The sequence below is a fragment of the Anabrus simplex genome, chromosome 4, assembly GCF_040414725.1.
Source record: "Anabrus simplex isolate iqAnaSimp1 chromosome 4, ASM4041472v1, whole genome shotgun sequence".
Taxonomy (NCBI): Eukaryota; Metazoa; Arthropoda; class Insecta; order Orthoptera; family Tettigoniidae; genus Anabrus; species Anabrus simplex.
Window position 1 is genome coordinate 280835599 of NC_090268.1, and position 20701 is coordinate 280856299.

The 20701-nt window shown below is 39.3% G+C and overlaps 1 protein-coding gene across 1 annotated transcript; it reads right to left on the reverse strand.

Moving 5' to 3' along the window:
• Positions 1-15245: 15245 nt before the first annotated feature.
• On the reverse strand, positions 15246-20077 carry LOC137500490 (uncharacterized). Its single transcript, XM_068227393.1, has 4 exons — positions 19610-20077; positions 19215-19389; positions 15594-15738; positions 15246-15472 (listed from the first exon to the last, which is right to left on the reverse strand). Exons 1-4 carry the CDS (start codon positions 19828-19830, stop codon positions 15246-15248), a joined length of 768 nt encoding a protein of 255 aa, XP_068083494.1. The 5' UTR covers positions 19831-20077.
• Between the last annotated feature and the right edge of the window lie 624 nt (positions 20078-20701).

A 20701-nucleotide genomic window follows, 5' to 3' on the forward strand; every position in this document is an offset into this window, starting at 1 on the left:
TGCCGTAGCGAAGCACGGGTACAATTGCTAGTAGACTTATAAAATGTTGATTTCTTACCCTATTTTCACTTCATAAATCTTGTTCACAACAGGCGTTGCGCTGGCACACTGTCGCTTTTCAGATAATTTCCAAAGAAGCTAAAAATTCCAACGAGATCAGAATAGTTCCACAGATATTCCTTCAGAGTGCAGCATACGTCAATACATTGGAAATCAATCAATCAATCAATCAATCAATCAATCAATCAATCAATACTGATCTGCATTTAGGGCAGTCGCCCAGGTGGCAGATTCCCTATCTGTTGCAAAGGGAGCAGAAGTTGAAGTAACACTGATTGTAAATCAGAGTTTCATCAATAAATAAACTCCCAGCGCCCAGAAATGACAAAAAACCGAGGTGGGAAAATAATTCCCACAGCCTTATAAAGGGTTAATAAACTGTCCTCTCTGCGATAAGTTTTCAAAGGTACGATAGGTCTTCATACTCACTGGTCCAAAGCTCATAATCTACTGAAGGAGATGGTACGAGAACCTCATCACGTGATTCCTTTGATGAGAAACTAGCTTCATGTAAGAATAATGTACATATTTTGCGTCGTATTCCCAGGGTGATAGGTATTTCACCGCTGAAAAGTTTTGTCACATTAGAGAGCGTTGCATTTCAGATATTACAGGAAAAATCTCCTGTACCTCGCTTATATTGTTCTTCGGTTCCCTGAAGAATCCTCGAAAAAGAAAGCTCTTTTTCTTGTTTCTAGTAAATGAAATGACGTATGGCTTTTAGTGCCGGGAGTGTCCGAGGACAAGTTCGGCTCGCCAGGTGCAGGTCTTTTGATTGACATCCGTAGACGACCTGCGCTTCGTGATGAGGATGAAGTGACGATGAAGACGACACATACACCCAGTCGCCATGTCAGCGAAATTGATCAATGATGGTTAAAATTCCCGACCCTGCCGGGAATCGAACCTGGGACCCCTGTGACCATAGGCCAGCACGCTAACCATTTAGCCATGGAGCCGGAATGTTTCTAGTATTAAGCATAACATTTAAAAAATGATCGCTTTTTGAGGTCAAATATATAGTTCCTTCTCCCAAATATGTCTCGTTGAGGCTAAAGTTCCGAATGGTGATATTCGAGGGGTTATGTGCATACTTTCATCTGATTATGGGTTAGCGAATCAAACACAATCTGTTTCTGCAGCTTTGATAGACCTGTTGGAACTCAAACAATAGAACATGTGTGAATGGAGGAATTTCACATACAACTATTATAATTGAACTAGTCTTTAAGGTTCTATCGGTTGAGATAACAAGTCTGGTTAGGAAGTAATTATAATTGGTGATATGCCTCCTCTTTGCTTGTTCGTATATCAGTGCTAATGAATCGAAAGTATTGATACAGTATCCTACCTGATTGCTACATTCATCATGTTAGGAAGACAGAAGACTTACAAAGCACGTATAATCTTTACAATACACCTGCTGTACTACAGGAGGATGCTGCATTATTCAACACCAAAACTTGTGGGACAAGTACAATGATATGGGCTTAGGCTCAGAAGAACCAACGTTGTTGAACCAAGGACGAGTATTCTCTCTTCGTCTTACATACACAGACAATATACTGTATACAGGTATACAGTGGTTGGCACCCTAGGGAAGAATTTTAATAAATGTGGACACTTAAGCTCTTTTGAATGCCAACACGAATACTTTGGTGGGATATGGATTCCTCCATTATTACCTCTCTCTGGAGAGTACATACAAGGTATGCCCAGCCTGTCGTAGGAAGCGACTAAAAGGGTACGTTAACGTGCCGTCAACCAGGGAGCGGGTGTCGGAGGCCATGGGGTCTTTACCTGAGTCTTATACTGCTTCCATATACTTGTATCAGGCTTCTAACTGTCAGGATTCCTTTGGTCAAATCCTTTTCCCTTCCGACACGGCTCTTCATGGTCTTTCACTTTTTTTCCGATATCGTCATTCGCCAAACGATCGAATGTTCTCCTTTTTTCACACTTATTTGTGATGATGATGATGTTGCTCGTTATTTAAACTTGCCTTACATGTACGTCATCGGCCTCTGATGGCACGAGATAAAACGAAATGGGATAATAATTACATTCTAAAGTTCTCCCACTGACTAGGATTAAAAACGATGAAGAAAATGATTATTAATTTAAAATAATCAGTGCATCTAATTCACAATGTCTAAGTTTCTTATAAAATGATTTCATAATAAATTGAAATGTAATGAAATGGAATAAGACATTGCCTTTGAAGTGAAATCGTGCATTACATTCAAATTACAAGTTAAAACATATTATAACTACACAAAAAACAGGAAAAACAGAGTCAATAGTATAAAAATGCAGCAAACATTAACATAAAAATTAGAAACAAACAGGAAGGTCACTTTTAACACGATAAAACAGATCACTACTCCGAATAAAACGGTTGACAAGGTCTACTGACTGCTCATCATCTCATTGGGGAGATGATACTCGGAAGTTTTACAATACGGCGCAGATTGACCGTAAGGATGTGTAGGTCCTATTACGATCAGATGACCGCAGCAAGTACACGCCAGGATGTGCTTCTACCTTCAGTAAGTAGGAGTGCGTTGCTATACCATGGTCGATTAAAAGACAACATACTACCACTGTTTTTCCCCGGGAAACACGAAGGGAAGTCTTCCGTACCTACATAGTTATTTTATTGTTCTCAGCTTATTTGAAAGAGGAGTGGCCTGTCGCTCTATCTCCTAATAACACTGATTTGCGTTACGAGGGGATGGTTGCCCAGTTGTAATTCTCATCAAAACAATGATAACCTCCACACCTACTCCCTAACCTCAGAAATCCACACTTCTCAGCTGAATCCATCTTACAGCCTTATTAAACAAATTGAACATATTAAACTCTCGGCAAAAAGCAATAGATTTAATAATAATAATAACAATAATAATTAGGGATGGAATTTTTATGTAATTACACATGTTTTAATACAATTTACAACGCTTATTATTCCTATTGTGTATCCCCAAGCGTTAAACCTAATCCTATTTCACATGAAAACACATATTTTCACAACTTTTTTTGTAAATACATATTCTAAGAAAATCCATAATAAGCACATAAATCGGCGATATCAGTTACTCAATAAAATTTAAAATTCTATTGTGTTATAAAATGGTGCTCATATTCTCATTTTACGATTACGGTCTTGTTTTATAACAGTGTATCTTGTGTCATATTTCTGAATGTTGTGGCTATTTATGGACTTCCCTCCGTAAGTTCGAAGACTTGCTGGTCACTGACTAAATGTACTTCAGCTAACATTCTAACTCGCTCCCATTAGTTAGCCAGGTCTGGTTTCGTTTGTAGAATGTCAGTGAAAGACAATCACAGAGAAATAAGGTGACGGGAAATACCGTAAATTAAACTGCGTACTGGGGACTGAAATGATATTCTCAGTGCGACTGTGCCACTCCTAAGTGAGAAGAAGTATTTATATCAGTGTCTGCTGCTATTCTTTTTTTAAGGACGATGAGTCATCGTAAATGCGTACGTAACTGCAGAACAATGCAGAAAGTGAAGTCGAGTACAAGATCGCGTCTACAACAATACATAGAGGAATTTGAAAACATTTTCACTACCGATGGAAAAGTATTGTTTTGCCTACCATGTGGTAAAACAGTAAGTGCAGATCTCAAGTAACCCAGCATTTGTCTGGAAATAAGCACACTGTGGCTGCTACGCATGTGCGTTCGCGACAAATACAAATAGATGAATACTTCAAATGTAGGCCTATCCAAACACTCCTAGTATTATCTAGATTTATCCAGAGCATTTGTTTGCGCCGACATTCCTCTTGGCGAAAAAGATAATCTGGGACTGAGAAATTCTTTACAAAATACATTAATTTTGAGCCTCTAGACGAATCCACATTAAGGAAAAACTATCTTCCAAAATGTTACGAAGAAACTTTACAAATAATTCGGGCAGTATGTGATAGCGAGAAACTGTGTGTGAACATTGACGAAACCACTGATTCAAATGGCTAAAAAAGAAAATGTAGTTGGTGTGTTGAAAAATGACAAAACCGCTTGTGAACATTTTTATTTGCTAGCGTGTAAAGAAAAGCCTGTTGCAAACCATGTCACTGTAGCGTTGTTGAAGCCATGCACTGACTTGGGCCAAATGTTGTGAAATACGACTCTGTATTGCTTCTACTTACTGATAGTGCAGCTTACATGATAAAAGCAGCCGAAGGCTTTTCTGTAAGCTTTCCGAAAATGAAACACAACATGTTGTTGAAAAAAAAATGACATTCACTCTCAGCTTCGCAGATACCCCGACTGTTAAAGACCAAGCACACAGATTATGTGAAACTGTAAGGGCTCATTATCCTAAAGTGGATACATTAGTGTATAATGGCAAAAAGGTCTTTGTAAAATCACCCTCAAGAATCGATGTATTCAAAGACAAAATCCCAGATCTAGCACTTCCTCCTCTGCCTGTTGTCATGCGATGGAGTATCTGGCTCAGTGCATTGGTATATTACGCAGCCAATTTTGAAAGTTTCGCATCCGTTGTGAATACACTAGATCAAGTGAAAAGTGATTTAGCGTTTATATCTGCCAATCTAAGCTTCTTGTGTAAAACCATAGACATTCTTTAAAAATCCACTAACCTGCTGTCCGAAAGAGAGAAGGAAGTGCGTGCTGTTGGAAAAAAAATTACTTTCACTCTCAGCTTCGCAGATACCCCGACTGTAAAAGACCAAATGTCAAACTTTTTTCTGCAAACACAGAGGGTTTAAAAATGCGCGTGTACTAACGTTGGGGAAATTGAAGGCGTTAGTGTTGGTGACATTTCTCTCTTTAACCATGTACGTCTGACGTCCTGTTATGTGGAGCGATCGTTTTCGCAGGCATTTTTGATGGACAATTTGGAGATGACCTTTGTTGTTCACTGCAATTCTGAGAATACTTCTAGCTAGTAATATTCCAGAGTGTGATTGGTGAGTACGAACTGGTACAATTCTTTTGGAGGTGATAGGTTCTTTGTTTCTATAGTTAAGCAAAACATTACCGTTTTCTATAAATACCATAATATCTAGTCAGGCAATTCAAAAATGAATATCCCGTACCTGTAATTTTCAATATATGTAGACATCCATTTGCGTTAACGAGCACGTTTGGTGGCACAATATTTTAATACAAAACTTCATATTTATTTACCTCTTGAACGCCAGTGGTTACGTGATAAAATGTGAAGCTTATTTCCAAAAGGTACCAACTCCAAAAAAATCGAAATTGAGATTATGATGGAAAACGTACGTTGGTTGGTAGCTCCATCGTATGAAAGAAAAAGAAATAGCCAAAACGACCTAAATCCATATCGAACAGGGCATTAAAAATCTCGTTTGATGCCAATAAGTACCAAATCCTGTGGCCTGAATGTGCCAATACGTACCGTATCCATGCAGCCAATGACAGGCCATTTCTGGGTCACGTGAACAGCATCAAAATGGCCGAGCTATTTTTACATGACGTGAAGTGACAGTTTTCTTACGAGGTTGGTTTTGTTACTGTGTGCTATTTGTTTTTCAAAAGTATGGAATCAGATATCTCAGATGAGTACTGTGCTACTCCTGAAGAATTAAATAAAGCAAGGAAGAGGGTATTAGCTCCAGATAAATGGAAGAAGACGGCTAAAGTGCAAAAATACGAGAGTAAAGCGAGTGTTAAACCAAAATTTGCTTGTTTCAACAATGTCGGTGAGTTTTGTAGAGACCGTGATTTAACAGAACAAGAAATAGTAGCGTTTCATGGTGCCTTCTGGGAGAATAAAGATGCTGTTTCTAAAAAAAAAGTATTGCTTCGTATATTGATGTGGTATCACCAGAAAGGCATAGGCGTAATCAAAGACACAATGTACGAGTGTTTCGAAGAAAATGACGATTAAATATAAAGCTAGAAGTGATAGTGGTGTTGTCAGTGTGTAGGGATACATTTTTAAGCCTCCTGAATGTCAGTCGAAGGAAAATTGAGAATGCTGCTAAGGAGAGAAAGAGAATTCCTTTAGTTCAGTACTGGTACTTTGCATTATTTTTATTGTTTTGTTCAATTTTACTTAATAATATTTAAATAATCTATGCCTTCACTGTAAATACCTTAAATCTGACTATTTTATACCTAAATACAGTCAGTTTTATAAAAAATTCTGATGATTGCAGTGAAATTTATGTCTTTCAGGTGAAAATATTTAGAGTTTCAGTGCCAAAAAGTACCAAATCCATCATTTTCTTTGAATATTTCCTAAACCGCAAAAGCTTCAACAGAAATAATTTGTATAACAATGCATTTATTCTATCTGAACATAATAAAAGTGCTCAAATGAATTTTCAGTTGAAATTTTACACTCTTAGCGTTTTTCCTCTCTCCTGTAAAATATTACTTTTTGGATTTGGTACCTTTTGAAAATAAGCTTCTCAAATAGGGCCCGGATGTTTATTCAGTAATAGGTTAGAATGAAAACTTACTGAAGAGAGTAATAAGTAGTGTATACCCGCACAACGGTAATGCTATGAGGTTTGCATACACATTAAGGGTTCGGCGCATTGATATTTCTTCCTAACAAAATTATTTAGTAACAAAATTACTTAGTAGGAAATATCGACTAGCCCGCTCTAACGTAATGTAGTGGGAGTAACATAAATTCTAGGTGATCTAATGGGCCGAACCTCTGATGTTTATGCAAACCTCATTACCGTCGTGCAGGTACACTCTACTTATTACTCGCTTCAGTAAGTTTGCATTCTAACCTATTACTGCATAAACATCCGGGCCCTAATGAAACAGTAATTAATGCATAACAGTTTTATATTTTTATCAAATAATAAAAAAATATTTTTCGCTTTTTAGTACATAAAACTCCACTCTCTAATAATAATAATAATAATAATAATAATAATAATAATAATAATAATAATAATTTCTTATTTTACAGATGTGTAACAGCCTAGTAGCACTGCACTGACTTCTTACCGAAGTGGCTGTGCTTTGAATCCCGGTCATTGTATGAGGGATTTTTGAAATTAAAATTCACCTCCTTGTGGTTCATATTCCACATAAAGCTGGAGGCCCTTTGGCTGTTATCAAGATATGAACAGTCACGTAGAACTACCAGCTTGCTTTTAATAATACTTTTACAGCTAGAATGAATGGCTCATTCAGCAGAGCGATTATTTTCAAAGCCCTGGCTGCCGACTGATTCCAATGGTATAATAATAACAACAACAATAATAAAGGTTTCCCGTGCCACTAAATACTTTCATGGTTTTCGGAAAAGCTAAAGTGACATAATTTTGGTCGACAGAGGTAAATTCATGAACACAAGGCTGGCGTATTTGATCACCTTCAATTATCGCCACCGGACTGAATCGGGAACGAAGTCGCAAATTTGGGCTCAGAAGCCTGCACAGTCATTCGAACCAGTCAGCCCGATCCAGCTGATGTTCAAATACGTCAGCTTTTGTCCGTTAATTCACCGGCAGTTAAAAGAACTCCTGTTGGAAAAGGATAGGCTACTGGTACCTCGGCGTCTCCGAAAAGGAACGTAAAAATAATGACATGGTATTCTCATCAATTTGTGAAATAAGTTATGCTTATAGTGTGTTTCAGTGAGTGAACTTTAAGTAGTCCTCTATGAGTCAGTGTTTAACCCCGTAATTTCTCGATTCTGTTAACGGCCAAAGCTAATACCAATGTACATGTCCCGAAAGTTTTGGTGTTGAATAATGCAGCATCCAACTACGGTGTAGCAGGTGTGCCTTGAAGGCTACTCCGATTCCATGGGCCCTCTGGCTGGATGTAATCATTGTAACAATCAGACAGAATATCAGTACATTTGATTCATTAGGGCTGAGGTAGGAACGAGCTAGTGGTTGCTTGTCATCCCCCCCACCCCCACTAGAACTCCGGAGAGGCCTGGTGCGAGTCTTTTTTCTCGTAGACGGCCTATTAGGCGACCTGCATGTCTGTGAAGATGAGGGCCCAACCTAGGATGATTCCCAATGCTGAATACGTTATACACACCCAGCCCCCTAGCCACTGGAATTAATCAAGTAAGGTTAACATCCCCGGCCCGGTCGGGAATCAAACCTGGGACCCTCTGGACAAAAGGCTAACACGCTAAGCATTTATCCGTGCAGTCGGACAGGTGAAGGTAATAGAATTCATCCAAGGATTTCCCTGTCTGTCGTCCCGGAATCGTCTCAGCATGATAATAGATATTTCATGTTTCATGGTACCTTACATAACCTCTGATTGTGATTCGCTCCTCACAATTGAGGTTAAACATGGCCGGTCGAATATCGGTTTTAGACAGTGTCTAAGTGATAAATATCGTCTCTGCAATGCTGCAGCCATAGTTAGATATCTTGGGAAGCGTGGGTCAGCCATCACGGGCCCCCTAGCTGAGTCTGACACTAATTCCACTTACACGGGAGTAGATGGGACTCTCTTAAGGTACCCCACACCATTCATGACCTTCTAGCCAGGTTGTACGATGCTGGCACAAGAATAACTTTCGCGTGGTTTCCAAGCCACGTAGGGATTGCGGGAAACGAATTTTTGGATCAAGCTGCAAACAAGGCGGTTCTTTTGCTACACAGGCCTATGAACGGACCAGCTAGGGACATTTCGTGAGGCCCAGAGAAGAGTGACAGAAGTCCATAAATTAGTTTAGGTGATATCTTGCTGTGAGAATAGTCATATATAAATAAAGTTAATATAAAGACAGTTATGGGGATCATGATATAAGTAATTTTGTGTGTTTGAACGGAGAAAAGAGGTATAAGTAAACGTAGGTCAGCAATGAGTTATGTCACTTTTCCCTGGAGCTCACGATTTGTTCTCAGCTACGTTGAACCATCTTGGCGTTCTGGGAATCGGAATGACTAGGTATTCGAACTCCCAACAAGATGAGAGCAATTTAAAAGACAACTAACTGCTGCGTGGCGGTCCTCTTTCCAGCCTTCATGGAAGGAGGCAATTGTCTTGTGTAAGCTGAGGATAGGTCATGGAATATCTACGCACTCATACTTCCTAAAGAGGGAAGAACTCACAGTGTGTTCTTCACAATGGCCCACATTCTCAGAGAGTGCGCTGATCTCTCTGGTCTAAGACGAAACCACGACCTGCAGGAAACACTCGAACTCATACTAGTTGATGGCGAGAATGCTGCTGATCTCATCATTCACTTTGTACGCGAGAGTTTCCATTACTCAGATCCTTTTCGGCTTAATAAATAATGTGTTATATTTTTTAATTTGTTTTAAAATTCCCCTGTTGAGCATTTTATAATCAATTTGTATTCCACTTAATTTGTTCAGAGAGGATGGTTACCTAAGTTGTACTACCTCTTAAAACAAAAATCACCACCACCTCTCACTTTCATCTTGGTCTTCTCCTGGTGTTTCTCTGATTAATGGTAAGAGAGAATGACTGCCCAATTTTACCACCTCTTAAACCCTAAATCTTTCAATCTGACGAAATCTTCATTCATTCTATGCACGAATCATTCCAAACCAACCTTTCCCTCTTTTCTTCCTTCAATTAAGATTGAAACAGTCTTCTTTCTTTCCATTTGAGCGCGCGTAGACTTCAATTTTGGCTGCATTCTGGCACCTGAGTGGCTCATTACATGACGTTCCGTCATGAAGATTGAGAGTATAAATAATATTAGCATTGATGTGCATTTTGAATATTTTACTTTATCTTATCGAGTTTCACGAAGTGTCTGCTATTACCACTGTAGCGCGTATAGTTTTATCTTTCTGATTCATTATAATGGATCTGCAACTAACTGATTAATTTTTAAGTTTACATGTATACACATCATGAGAAGAGGAAGTGATTATATGGAAAGAATCTTCTTAGAAATGTATGACTTCTGGGTCAGAAGAAGAGGTACGCCCCGTAGGAGACGGAACGGCCCTATCATCTCGGAACTCAATGAACTGGAGATTTTTCTTGTATTACTACTAATGGCGTCCGGCCTCGGAAGGCTAAGCGGCCAGCATTTACAGAATGAGAGAGAATAGATCTTTGTGGGTGAAAAAGAGCCGTGACTTATAATATTACAGTAAGATAAATATTGACATATTACAGCGCATAACTTTGGAATTAGGTTTGATGAGAGGATGACAATTGAGGTTGGTAGTTGGGTATTTAACTTCACTATACTGCTAATAATAAGAGTTGGCGTCTGACAGGTAAGGTTGGAGGGAGGAGCACTGCACGTGCCATTTCACGATGTTGCCACATTCCAGCATTCCTTTCTACATACTCTTACCCCTCGCTTCTGGCTCACTTGTTCCCTCCTTCATTCTGACCGCTGTGATCTGTTGTAGACTACCTGGCCAGGCGGTGTCGTCCCATTTGCGACCACTCATATACAAACAATCAGGTTCTTATCAGTGACAGTGACAGGTTTGGCAACTCCCAGCAAGACGAGCTGCCCTGAAGTGTTATCTCCATGGCAACCGGAGTCGTCCCACCCTCGTTTCCATGGCAACCACACAGCCACTCCTTTTGTCCCGCCTCGGCAGGCAGTAAACGGACCTCCCTCTAAGAAATGTCAGACACCAACTCTTATTATTAGCAGTATAGAGAAGAGTACAGCTGCTTCTGCTATTGAGAATACGTCTTACATGACGGTAGGATGTGGTTCATGTTAGCTATTTCTCCAGGGTATTCTGGGCAGTGAGGGGTGTGCAATACTTCGATCCTGACGAGATGACTCGGATAGCATCCATAGCCAGACGCATTCCTCTTGCAAGCTATGACGTTTTTCAATACTCAGACCATTCCCTGTAGTCCGGTTACTTGATTGTGTGCAGGAAATCAGAATATGGTAACTATTTCTAAATTCGGTTTTGATGTTGTGGGTTCTTTCGCTCACTGGTATACTATATCGTTCATCGTTATACCAGTATGGCCTTTAATCCATAGGAGATGTACACTTCCAGAGCTGTTTTCTTAGAGGCATAGATTTAAAAAAAACTGTAGTTTGAAGAGAATCGAGTGTTCAAGAGGAGACGGATCTGGATTATCGACCCCGCATGTCAGCGGAGCTAATCATGCTAGAGGTTTGATGTATATTTACGCCTGAAACGTTTAACGACTCATATGACTCGGCTCGCACTCAATTTGAGATGCGACTATGCGCGACGAGGAAGCATGGCAGGGCGCAGTTCGAGTGAATAGGGAATATTTATGTTTTTAATAAAACAGACGACAATTGAATCACATCAAAATGAAGTACTGTCCGACTCGTTGGCTGAATGGTCAGAGTACTGGCCTTCGGGTCAGAGGGTCCCGGGTTTGATTCCCGGCAGGGTCGGGGATTTTAACCTTCATTTGGTTAATTTCAATGGCCCGTGGGCTGGGTGTTTGTGCCGTTCCCAACATCCCTGCAACTCACACACCAACACATAACACTATCCTCCACCACAATAATACGCAGTTACCTACACATGTCAGATGCCGCCCACCCTCATCGGAGGGTCTATCTTACAAGGGCTGCACTTGGCTAGAAATAGCCATACGAAATTATTATTATTATTATTATTAAAATGAAGTACTAAGATTAGACGATCCTTGTCTCTACTAAGCGACGTGAGATCTAACACACAGCAGGAGAAATGAGTGTGCACGGTGCACACAGGAAACCAAATGACGGACGATGAAACACCTCAAAATACATGGCCTCTCTCTTATGAACTAATTGCCCCATTAACTTGAAATTTGTGCTGAATGAATATTTAAATTGTGTCTCCAAATTTTCCGCACAATTTTGCCAAGACAATCATAACATTAGATTTCGGTGCATCCTTAAATAACCCCTGTGAAAACAAGAGCATTACTATAATTCCATTCAAAATATGTTGAGCTTTTTTGTAACGAATGCGGTAATGGAAAATGACTTAAAACTACATTCTTTTTAGTTTCTTTTACAAGCTGCTTTACGCCGCACGGACACAGATAGGTCTTTTGGCGATGGGATAGGAAACAGCTAGGAGTGGGAAGGAAGCGACTTTGGCCTTAACTGAGGTACAGCTAGGGTTACCAACCGTCCGGCTTTTGCCGGACATGTCCTGCTTTTCAATAATTTTGGTTATGTCCGGCCGGCATTTCTAATTTATCGACATTGTCCGGCATTTTTCGTTACAAGATTGCTCACTTAGGTTTTAGGCTGAAGACAGCATGTTATTGTATCGTACATCAACTCCATGTGCTCAGGGCGCTACTCCGAGGGTGGAAATAAGTAATACTAATATTCGATATATTGAACTCGAAGTACAGGCATCGATCAACCAATCAACGCGCTTCATTTCCACGTTTATGTTGAGATAAACCGGAAGTGTCGAGAGCTACAGTTTACATGTGCTTGCCATATGATTTGCAGCTATCGTGTTTGGTTATCTGGTTGTCGCCGTAAATTATAGCGCGAGTATGCAGCGAGTGGAGTGAAATATTAATCTAATTGCATCCTATTACTTACGCATCATCTTTGCAATCTGAAAGGAGTGAATCTAAAAAAGACAGCGTAAATTTTCGGATAAACTAAAACATAAGTATCCTTGCTTTACTTACGGACGCAGTGAAAGTGAAGCGAAATGTGCAGTGTGTGATAGTTATGTTAATGTCGGATACAAAGGTATTGGTGACTTGGAAAGACACGTTAACAGTGAAAAACACAAAAAGACGGTGAGAACTAGGTCAGTATCAAATTCAATGTTATCATTTGTCACTCCAAAATATTCACCAGATGATAAAAAAGTTCAAGCCGCAAAAGCTACAATGTCATTTCATACAGTTTTCCATCACCAGTCGTACAAATCAATGGACTGCACAGCTAAATTGAATAAGAGTATGTTCTTAGGTTCTGAAGTGGCACAGAAACTGACCTGTGCAAGAACTAAAACAGAAGCCATAATAAATAATGTTATTGCTCCTCACTCGGCAGATATTATAATTGAAACTCTTAACAATAAAGTTCCATTTTTTGGCCTAGGAGGTACAGGCTGTGCCGTACAGCCCCAGCATTTGCCTGGTGTGAAAATGGAAAAACACGGAGAAACATTTTCAGGGCTGCCGACAGTGGAGTTCAAAATCACTATCTCTCGAATGCAAGCTCGCAGCTGCGCGCCCCTTACCGCACCGCCAACTCGCTCGGTCTCCATAGTCTCAACTGTAAACGCTTCAAATTAATATGAGCTATATTGTAGTAAGAGTCAAAGCCTCCATGACTCAGGCAGCAGCGCACCGGCCTCTCCCCACTGGGTTCTGTAGTTCAAATCACGGGCACTTCATGTGAGCTTTCTGCCGGAAAAAGCGAAGGCTGGACAGGTTTACCTCCGGGTACTCCGGTTTTTCCCTGTCATATTTCATTCCAGCAACACTCTTCAATACCATTTTATTTCATCTATCACTCATTAATCGTTGCCCCAGAGGAATGCTTCGGCAGCCGGCACCGTTCCTGTCCTCACCGCGAGATGGGGGCTTAATTCATTCCATTTCTGACTCGGTTGAATGAATGGAAATAGGATGTAGATTTTCATGTACCGTATTGTAGTAAGAGTGAATTTTTAAAAAGACCACCGCACACTCAATGCACTCGCAAATGAATCACCTCCGTCCGCTGAGTAATACAGCACTGAGGGGTTAAATTGCGATGAAGAAAATGAACCATACAGTAGGTTACATCTCGTCAAGAGACATACCCTGCAAAGACGACAGTTCCCCAACCAAACTCCCTACAGATTAACGAGTGTGACATTTTCAGTACGACGACATCCACAGCCATATTTCTTGGCTTTGTCGACTGTAACTAATATATAGGATGTATCATAAATGTACCGACCAAAGTCGGGGATGCTGTTATTTTAAGAACGATGCTGCAATCGTATTAGCGGAGAAATTTTTTTCTAGGAAATTAGGTTACTTTTTTTACTTCCGGGGATCGCGATTCAAGTTAACGAACTTGCCTTATTCTATACTGCCATAGACCCAGCCGCTGCCCATTGCTGTGCGTCAGAGGAGGAAAGGGAATGGAGGAGAAGTGGGAAGTGGTAAACAGAATAATGTGTGGCACACCGCACATCCTGAACAGAGTCCAAAGGTCACTATTACACCGTTGTGAACAGTGCATCGAAGTAGGAGAGGGATGCATTGAACATCTACTCTAATCGAACCATTGGGCGTATTGTTTCCTTCGTAGTATTTCATTCCATTTGCAATGTTGTAAGTGAAGGAATACAAAATCGTGTGGCAGCAGCGTTGTATCTTCGAGCATGTTAATTCTAGAAGTGCCGAATGTTTTTTCTTTAAATGCCAGGCCATTTTCGCATGAATTACACATTTATGTTTTTAACAAATTTACGCACACTTATGCCTGTTGCTCACGGTCAAATTTTTGGTAAAATTATTTGACAAAAGATTTGACAAAAATTTCTCAACATCTTTTATCAAATATGTTGTGTTGTACACGGTAAAATATTTCTTCAAACTCATACCAGTGCCATCTGTTGGTCAAAACTCAGAATTAAATTTGTTTGGCCTGACCTCTGTGGGAATAGGTCCCAAGTACTGAAACTGATTGTTTTGCTCTTTGGCTGTCAGATGAGCATGTTCTACTGTCAGTGAATAAATCACAAATGCCATCAGTACATAGTAAACAAATTGCAGCTTTAGTTGCAATAGCTGCATGTGCAGTTATTAAAAGGAAAAACAGTAGGAAGAGGAGAGCTATAAGGTGGTGGACCAGACCTTGGGTGGGATGATGGAAGGGGATTGTTATCTTTAGTCCAGAATGAATTGAGATTAGAGGACACTGAATCATACAGGAATTTCTTAAGAGTGAGTGAAGGGAACTTCAAAAAATTGCTCCAGTTAGTTGGACCTAGAATAGCAAGAAAGACACAAATATGAGGCAAGCTATTCTAGCTGCAATGAGACTACATGTAACACTGCGATTTCTTGCCACTGGTGAATTATATACAAACCTCATGTATGCTACAAAAATACCTTTTGGTACCCTGGCTCGTATAATCCCTGAAACATGTAGGGAGATAGACAATGCATTAAGGAAAGACTATTTGTAAGTAGGACTGTATATTTATTAATAATTATATCACAACATAAGGTAATTATTTTATTTTATGACATATTTTACTCCATTTCTTCCAGTAGAGCCTCTGTAAGTAAGTTCTGTATTTTTTGTTTAGTTAAAATTTTCACTCTTTTGTTTTTTATTTGACGGAGCTCACAAGCAATGTAGTTTGCAAATGCTTCCTCTGAATCTACAGCTGAAGCTGACATGGATGCTAATACCTGACTAGCACTTGCCAGCACTTGGTCCTCAGGTGAAACCTTTTTTCTTTTTCTGATTGATGTACCTGAAAAGTGGAAAATCCCTCATATTTTAAAAGTATCATTAATGAAACCACGCTTTCCTAAGAATGTTATTTTAAATTAAATGCAGTAACTCCATTTTACTGGGTATATAATGTTTTGTACCTTCTTTTTGTGGAGGCTGGTTCATCACACTCTTTGTGCTAGAAGCAGGTGTGACTGTGTCAGACTCCTGAACTAGGTCTACCAGTGCCCCGTCATCATCTAATGCTATATCATCCACCGTCACCATGGAGCTTCCTTCAAAATTCTGTAAGGAATTAATTTTCATTTCAGGTTCCAGACACAAATGAAAAATGGTTAAATATTGCTCAAGAATTTGAAGAGAAGTGGAACTTCCCAAACTGCATGGGAGCAATTGATGGGAAACATATTCATTTTGCAGCTCCACAATCAAGTGGATCACACTATTATAATTACAAGGGCACAAAACGCATTATTTTACTAGCAGTGGTTGATGCAACCTATAAATTTATTTATGTGGATATTGGAACTAATGGTCGTGTAAGTGATGGGGGTGTGTTTCAGAAAAGTGATTTATCTTCAGTAATGCATGACAGAATGCTGGTCATACCTCCTCCTCGTCAGCTGCCTGAATCTGACAAGGAGTTTCCCTTTGTTTTTGTGGCTGATGATGCTTTTTCACTGTCCATAAACATCATGAAACCCTTTCCCAACAGAGTATTGACAATGGAGCAAAAGAAATTTCAATTGCAGGTAGAGTCGGGTAATGTGTGTTTGCAAACAAAGTAGTGTTCAGCCGTACTAATTTCCATTTCTTGGTAAAACGAAAATGGATACATCAAGCTCACGATGGTATCCCTCTAAATGAAGATCTAATAAAAGGAAAAAACAACTTGAGGCAGCTCGTGAAGGCCTGAGTAAGAAAAGGGAGTTGAAAAATCAGGTAGGCCAAACTGTTGCACAGTCTACTACTGATTTAGAACCTAGTTGTAGCAATGCTACTGTTGGACAATCTACCACTAATTTACAGCTTAGTGGTAATAATGTTGCTTTTCATAACAGATCTATTGAAAATCAATCAAATTAAACTAGAACTGAGCAGAAATTATCTGCAGTTTCACCTGTGCTGCTAGGTCAGAGTGATTCGAGCTACATGCTAATACATAGTGGCACTCTTCAGGATTTATTAAACAATTTGAAATGTCCTGAATGTGACCGTGCTAGTCTAAATGTTGTGGTAAAATATCAGCTTGGTTTGGCAAACAAGCTGCATGTAATATGTAGTGCATGCAAGCATTGTACCAACAAGGTGTATACCAGTCCTAGGGCCAAAGTACAGTGTAAATCTGAAAGACCTCCCTTTGATGTCAATAGAAAAAGTGTAGAGGCTTTTCTAAGTATGGGGCTAGGCCATAGATATATGGAAAGGTTCTGCATATGCATGGGTATGCACTGTATGAACTCCAAGATATTCACCAGCCACATGAATGGCCTAGCCACAGAGGTCATAGATGCAAAAATGAAAATGCTTAGGGAGTCCAGAATGAATGTTCGCAAAGCACATGAGGATGTTGATTCTTCATTAGTGAATGCCAGTGTCATAGACATTGCTGTGTCTTATGATGGCACATATCACAAGCAAGGCCATACATCATTGTATGGCATTGGCCTGGTAGCTGATATTTTAACAGGACTGATCATTTACTATGAGGTTTTGTCAAAATTTTGCTACTATTGTGTCACTATCGCTAATGAAATGGATCCTGATATACCAGAATTCATGGTGCTTTCAGGGTATCATAAAAAGAGTGGTGAATGCTGTAAAAATTATGATGGCTCCTCAGGTTCAATGGAGGTCACTGCAGCTGATATAATGTGGAGATCTCTTCAGGAGTGCAAGATGAGATACACCACTGTACTCTCTGACGGAGATGCTAGGACCCACCAGCACCTGAATGAAGTTTCAATGTATGGTAAAGGTGTGGAAATAGTAAAAGAGGAGTGTTAACCATGTGGCAAAGAATGACCACAGCATTTTTTAATCTAAAAAAGGACACTAAAGACCTAAAACTGGGTGGTCGTGGCCCTACTAAACTGAATTTAGAGAACATAAAGAAACTCACAAGTTACTATAGACAGGTCATTCAGAATCATTTACCAGATGTACCTGCCATGAAAAATGCAATATATGCTACCCTGTACCATTACAGGTCTACAGATCACAAACCAGAACACAAAAAATGTCCCCAAGAAACAGATTCTTGGTGCTTCTACAATAGAAGCATTGCCCGTGGCGGGACTCCACAGAGCCATACCAAGATGTCTGTTCAGTTGTCTGACAGCATGTTATTGAGAATTTTGCCTACCTACCAGAGACTAGCAAGCAATGAATTGTTAGCTCGCTGAGTCCACACGTATCACATTTTGTCTGAAATGGGTGAAATTTTCCATTTATGTTCAGAAATAGACAGTGAACAAAGTTACAGAGCAAAAATTCAGGTTTCTTTGTTCTGAGTAAGAAAAATAAAAATTTGTAGGAAAGAAGCCATAAAATTTTTAAAAAATATTATGTGTGATATTAAAATTTATTACAGCTAAATCTTTGAAGTTACTTGAGATATCTTTCTGTAAAGTTCTTAAGCCTGTTTGAGGGTATGTAATATCAAAATACTAAATTTTAATGGCATTGCTAATGTGTGTGGAAGATTTTGATTAATACATGATTAGCAAAAATAATTTAAGTAAAATGCATACATTTTGAGAATTAATTGAATAATTTCAATGAAATGTTGTATACATGTTAGTTTCTAAGTTTAAAGTCAGCTGTCAAAATTTCAAGAAGTTTGGTTCAGAAATATGGAAGTGTGAAAACTCAGTACCAATGTCCCATAAGTAAAATAAACCTGTCAGTGGACAAAGTTGGAGCTATTGTTCAAGTCACCTGTACTTTGCATAACTTCCTTCTGGAATAGAACAAAGCAGTTTACATGTGTCTGAACAGCACAGATCAGGAAAATATAAATGAAGGAAGGCTGCAGCATGGAAACTGGAGGAACAGTCAGTCAATGGAAGGAACTGAGGGGCAAAGTGGAAACACAGCAGCTCAAATACCTCTGAACATAACAAATAATTTTAAAGGTTATTTTAGTAGAATAGGACAAGTGAAGTGGCAAGAACATTGGGTGAACAGCTACCGATTTTGAAGGCAGAACAAACACTTTTTTGATTTCACTATTTGCTGTCTTGTTTCATTTTTGTTAATTAGTCTGATAATATATGTAAATATAATAAAGTATTACTTAACAATTTTAATAGATCTAAATGACATGCAGCTCAGTAATGCAGGTGTTTAAACTCAGTAACCAAATCATTCCTACAATTACATATGGCAATTGTTACTTCATCTCATCAGCACCACTAGCAAGGAGAGAGACCAGTATGATTAAGAAGCACCAACATTAAAATCCCCCTACCTTTCTTCTCACATGAAACTGTTACAAGTGTTGCCTGCACTAAAACGTCTAATGTTATTTTAATGAACAGCTTATACAATAGCAACCTTAGAACCAAGCATCAGTGTTTTTGTTCTCTTAAATAAACAATATTTCAGAAAGGTTTCTTTATTTAGGCCTACTTACTTTTCTAACTTGCTTCTTAATTTATTCTGCTTCACTTTTATGGGATATTTATAATGATGATCATTAGAATGCAAGTTATTTATTTCATAAAATGATTAATATACTTCGTATTCAGTGCACTTACCAAGACTATAGACTCAGTAAATCCATCTTCACTGAGCTGTGACATGTCAAGGTTAGATTTGCTACTTCTTGGCATGATGTGGTCAGTAAGAAACAGCAGTCTGTCATACCAAACAAATGATGGCCTGTATACATCATCGGAGCTCATTCCACTCTTCAGTTTGTTAACTTTATTCCTGAAATCGTAATGTCAATCCATTAAAACACATGCAGTAGGCCTATGTATAATAGTTACTGCTGCTTAGAAAACATAGGCCTTTCTATGAATGGCTAGACCGAACTTGAGATAGATCATTCAAATAATTTATCACAGGCCGAGTACTAACTACAATAACGGAACAATCGTCTCCCAGATCGTAAAATAATAATAAAGTGAAGGAATAATACTGCACTAACCTTTCGTTGTTGAATTGTGTTCGTAGGCCATTGATCTTGGACTTCACTTCTGAAGAATCCGTGTTTGGCCGGACTTCACACAGTGCACGCGCAATTTTTGCCTCCGCATCTCTCCTAGCATTCCTGTTATGATACAGTGGAGACTTAACTGCATATAAACACGTATGTTTCATATACTCTTCAATTAAAATTTCGACTGCTTCTTTCGTCCAGCCCGACATGTTTGTTTACAACTTGAGCTTCACAGACCCGCTACCAGATCGCTACTTCATCTCATACACTGCTGTGATTGGCTGTTGTATCAAATAATTTAATGAAAATAGGACATGCTCTATTTGACCATGATTTGACAAAATACTTTATCAAATCAGGTGTTCCGTAAAATTTGACCGTTAGCAACAGTCACTCCTTATTGAACAACGAGTTGTTCAATAAATGTGGTGAAAAATTTGACCGTGAGCAACGGGCATAAGATAGAGAAAAGTTAGACATGCAGCACACCATATTACTCAGAAAGCTTTATTTAACGTGCTTATGTAAGTAATAGATAATTTACATACTTATCTGGTGCGTATCAGGCGATCAAAATTTGGAAAACTAAAAATTTCTTTTTTTTTCTTTCATATTTTCAAGTTCACTATTAGTAATAAAAAGCACTCATTTAAAAAATCAATATATGAAAACACGCGAAATTTATTCTAGTTTAAAAAAATATTAAGTTATCAAAAGTAAACACAGAAATAAAATCACAAAGAATTAGGAAGTTCCGAGCTGCGCACAGTTCCTTTTGCTAGCGGCTTTACGTCGCACCGACACAGATAGGTCTTATGGCGACGATGGGATAGGAAATGCCTAGGAGTTGGAAGGAAGCGGCCGTGGCCTTAATTAAGGTACAGCCCCAGCATTTGCCTGGTGTGAAAATGGGAAACCACGGAAAACCATCTTCAGGGCTGCCGATAGTGGGATTCGAACCTACTATCTCCCGGATGCAAGCTCACAGCCGCGCGCCTCTACGCGCACGGCCAACTCGCCCGGTGCGCACAGTTCCGTCAGCCGCCGATCACTACTGAGAATCATTCTCGGAGAGTTTTC

Excerpts from the sequence above, each read along its gene's own strand:
- LOC137500490 (XM_068227393.1), bottom strand. The coding sequence starts at position 19,830 with ATGTCGGGCTGGACGAAAGAAGCAGTCGAAATTTTAATTGAAGAGTAT. Across the intron at positions 19,390-19,609 it reads ACACAATTCAACAACGAAAG|GAATAAAGTTAACAAACTGA; the intron begins GTTAGTGCAGTA and ends TTACGATTTCAG. Across the intron at positions 15,473-15,593 it reads CCAGCCTCCACAAAAAGAAG|GTACATCAATCAGAAAAAGA; the intron begins GTACAAAACATT and ends TCCACTTTTCAG.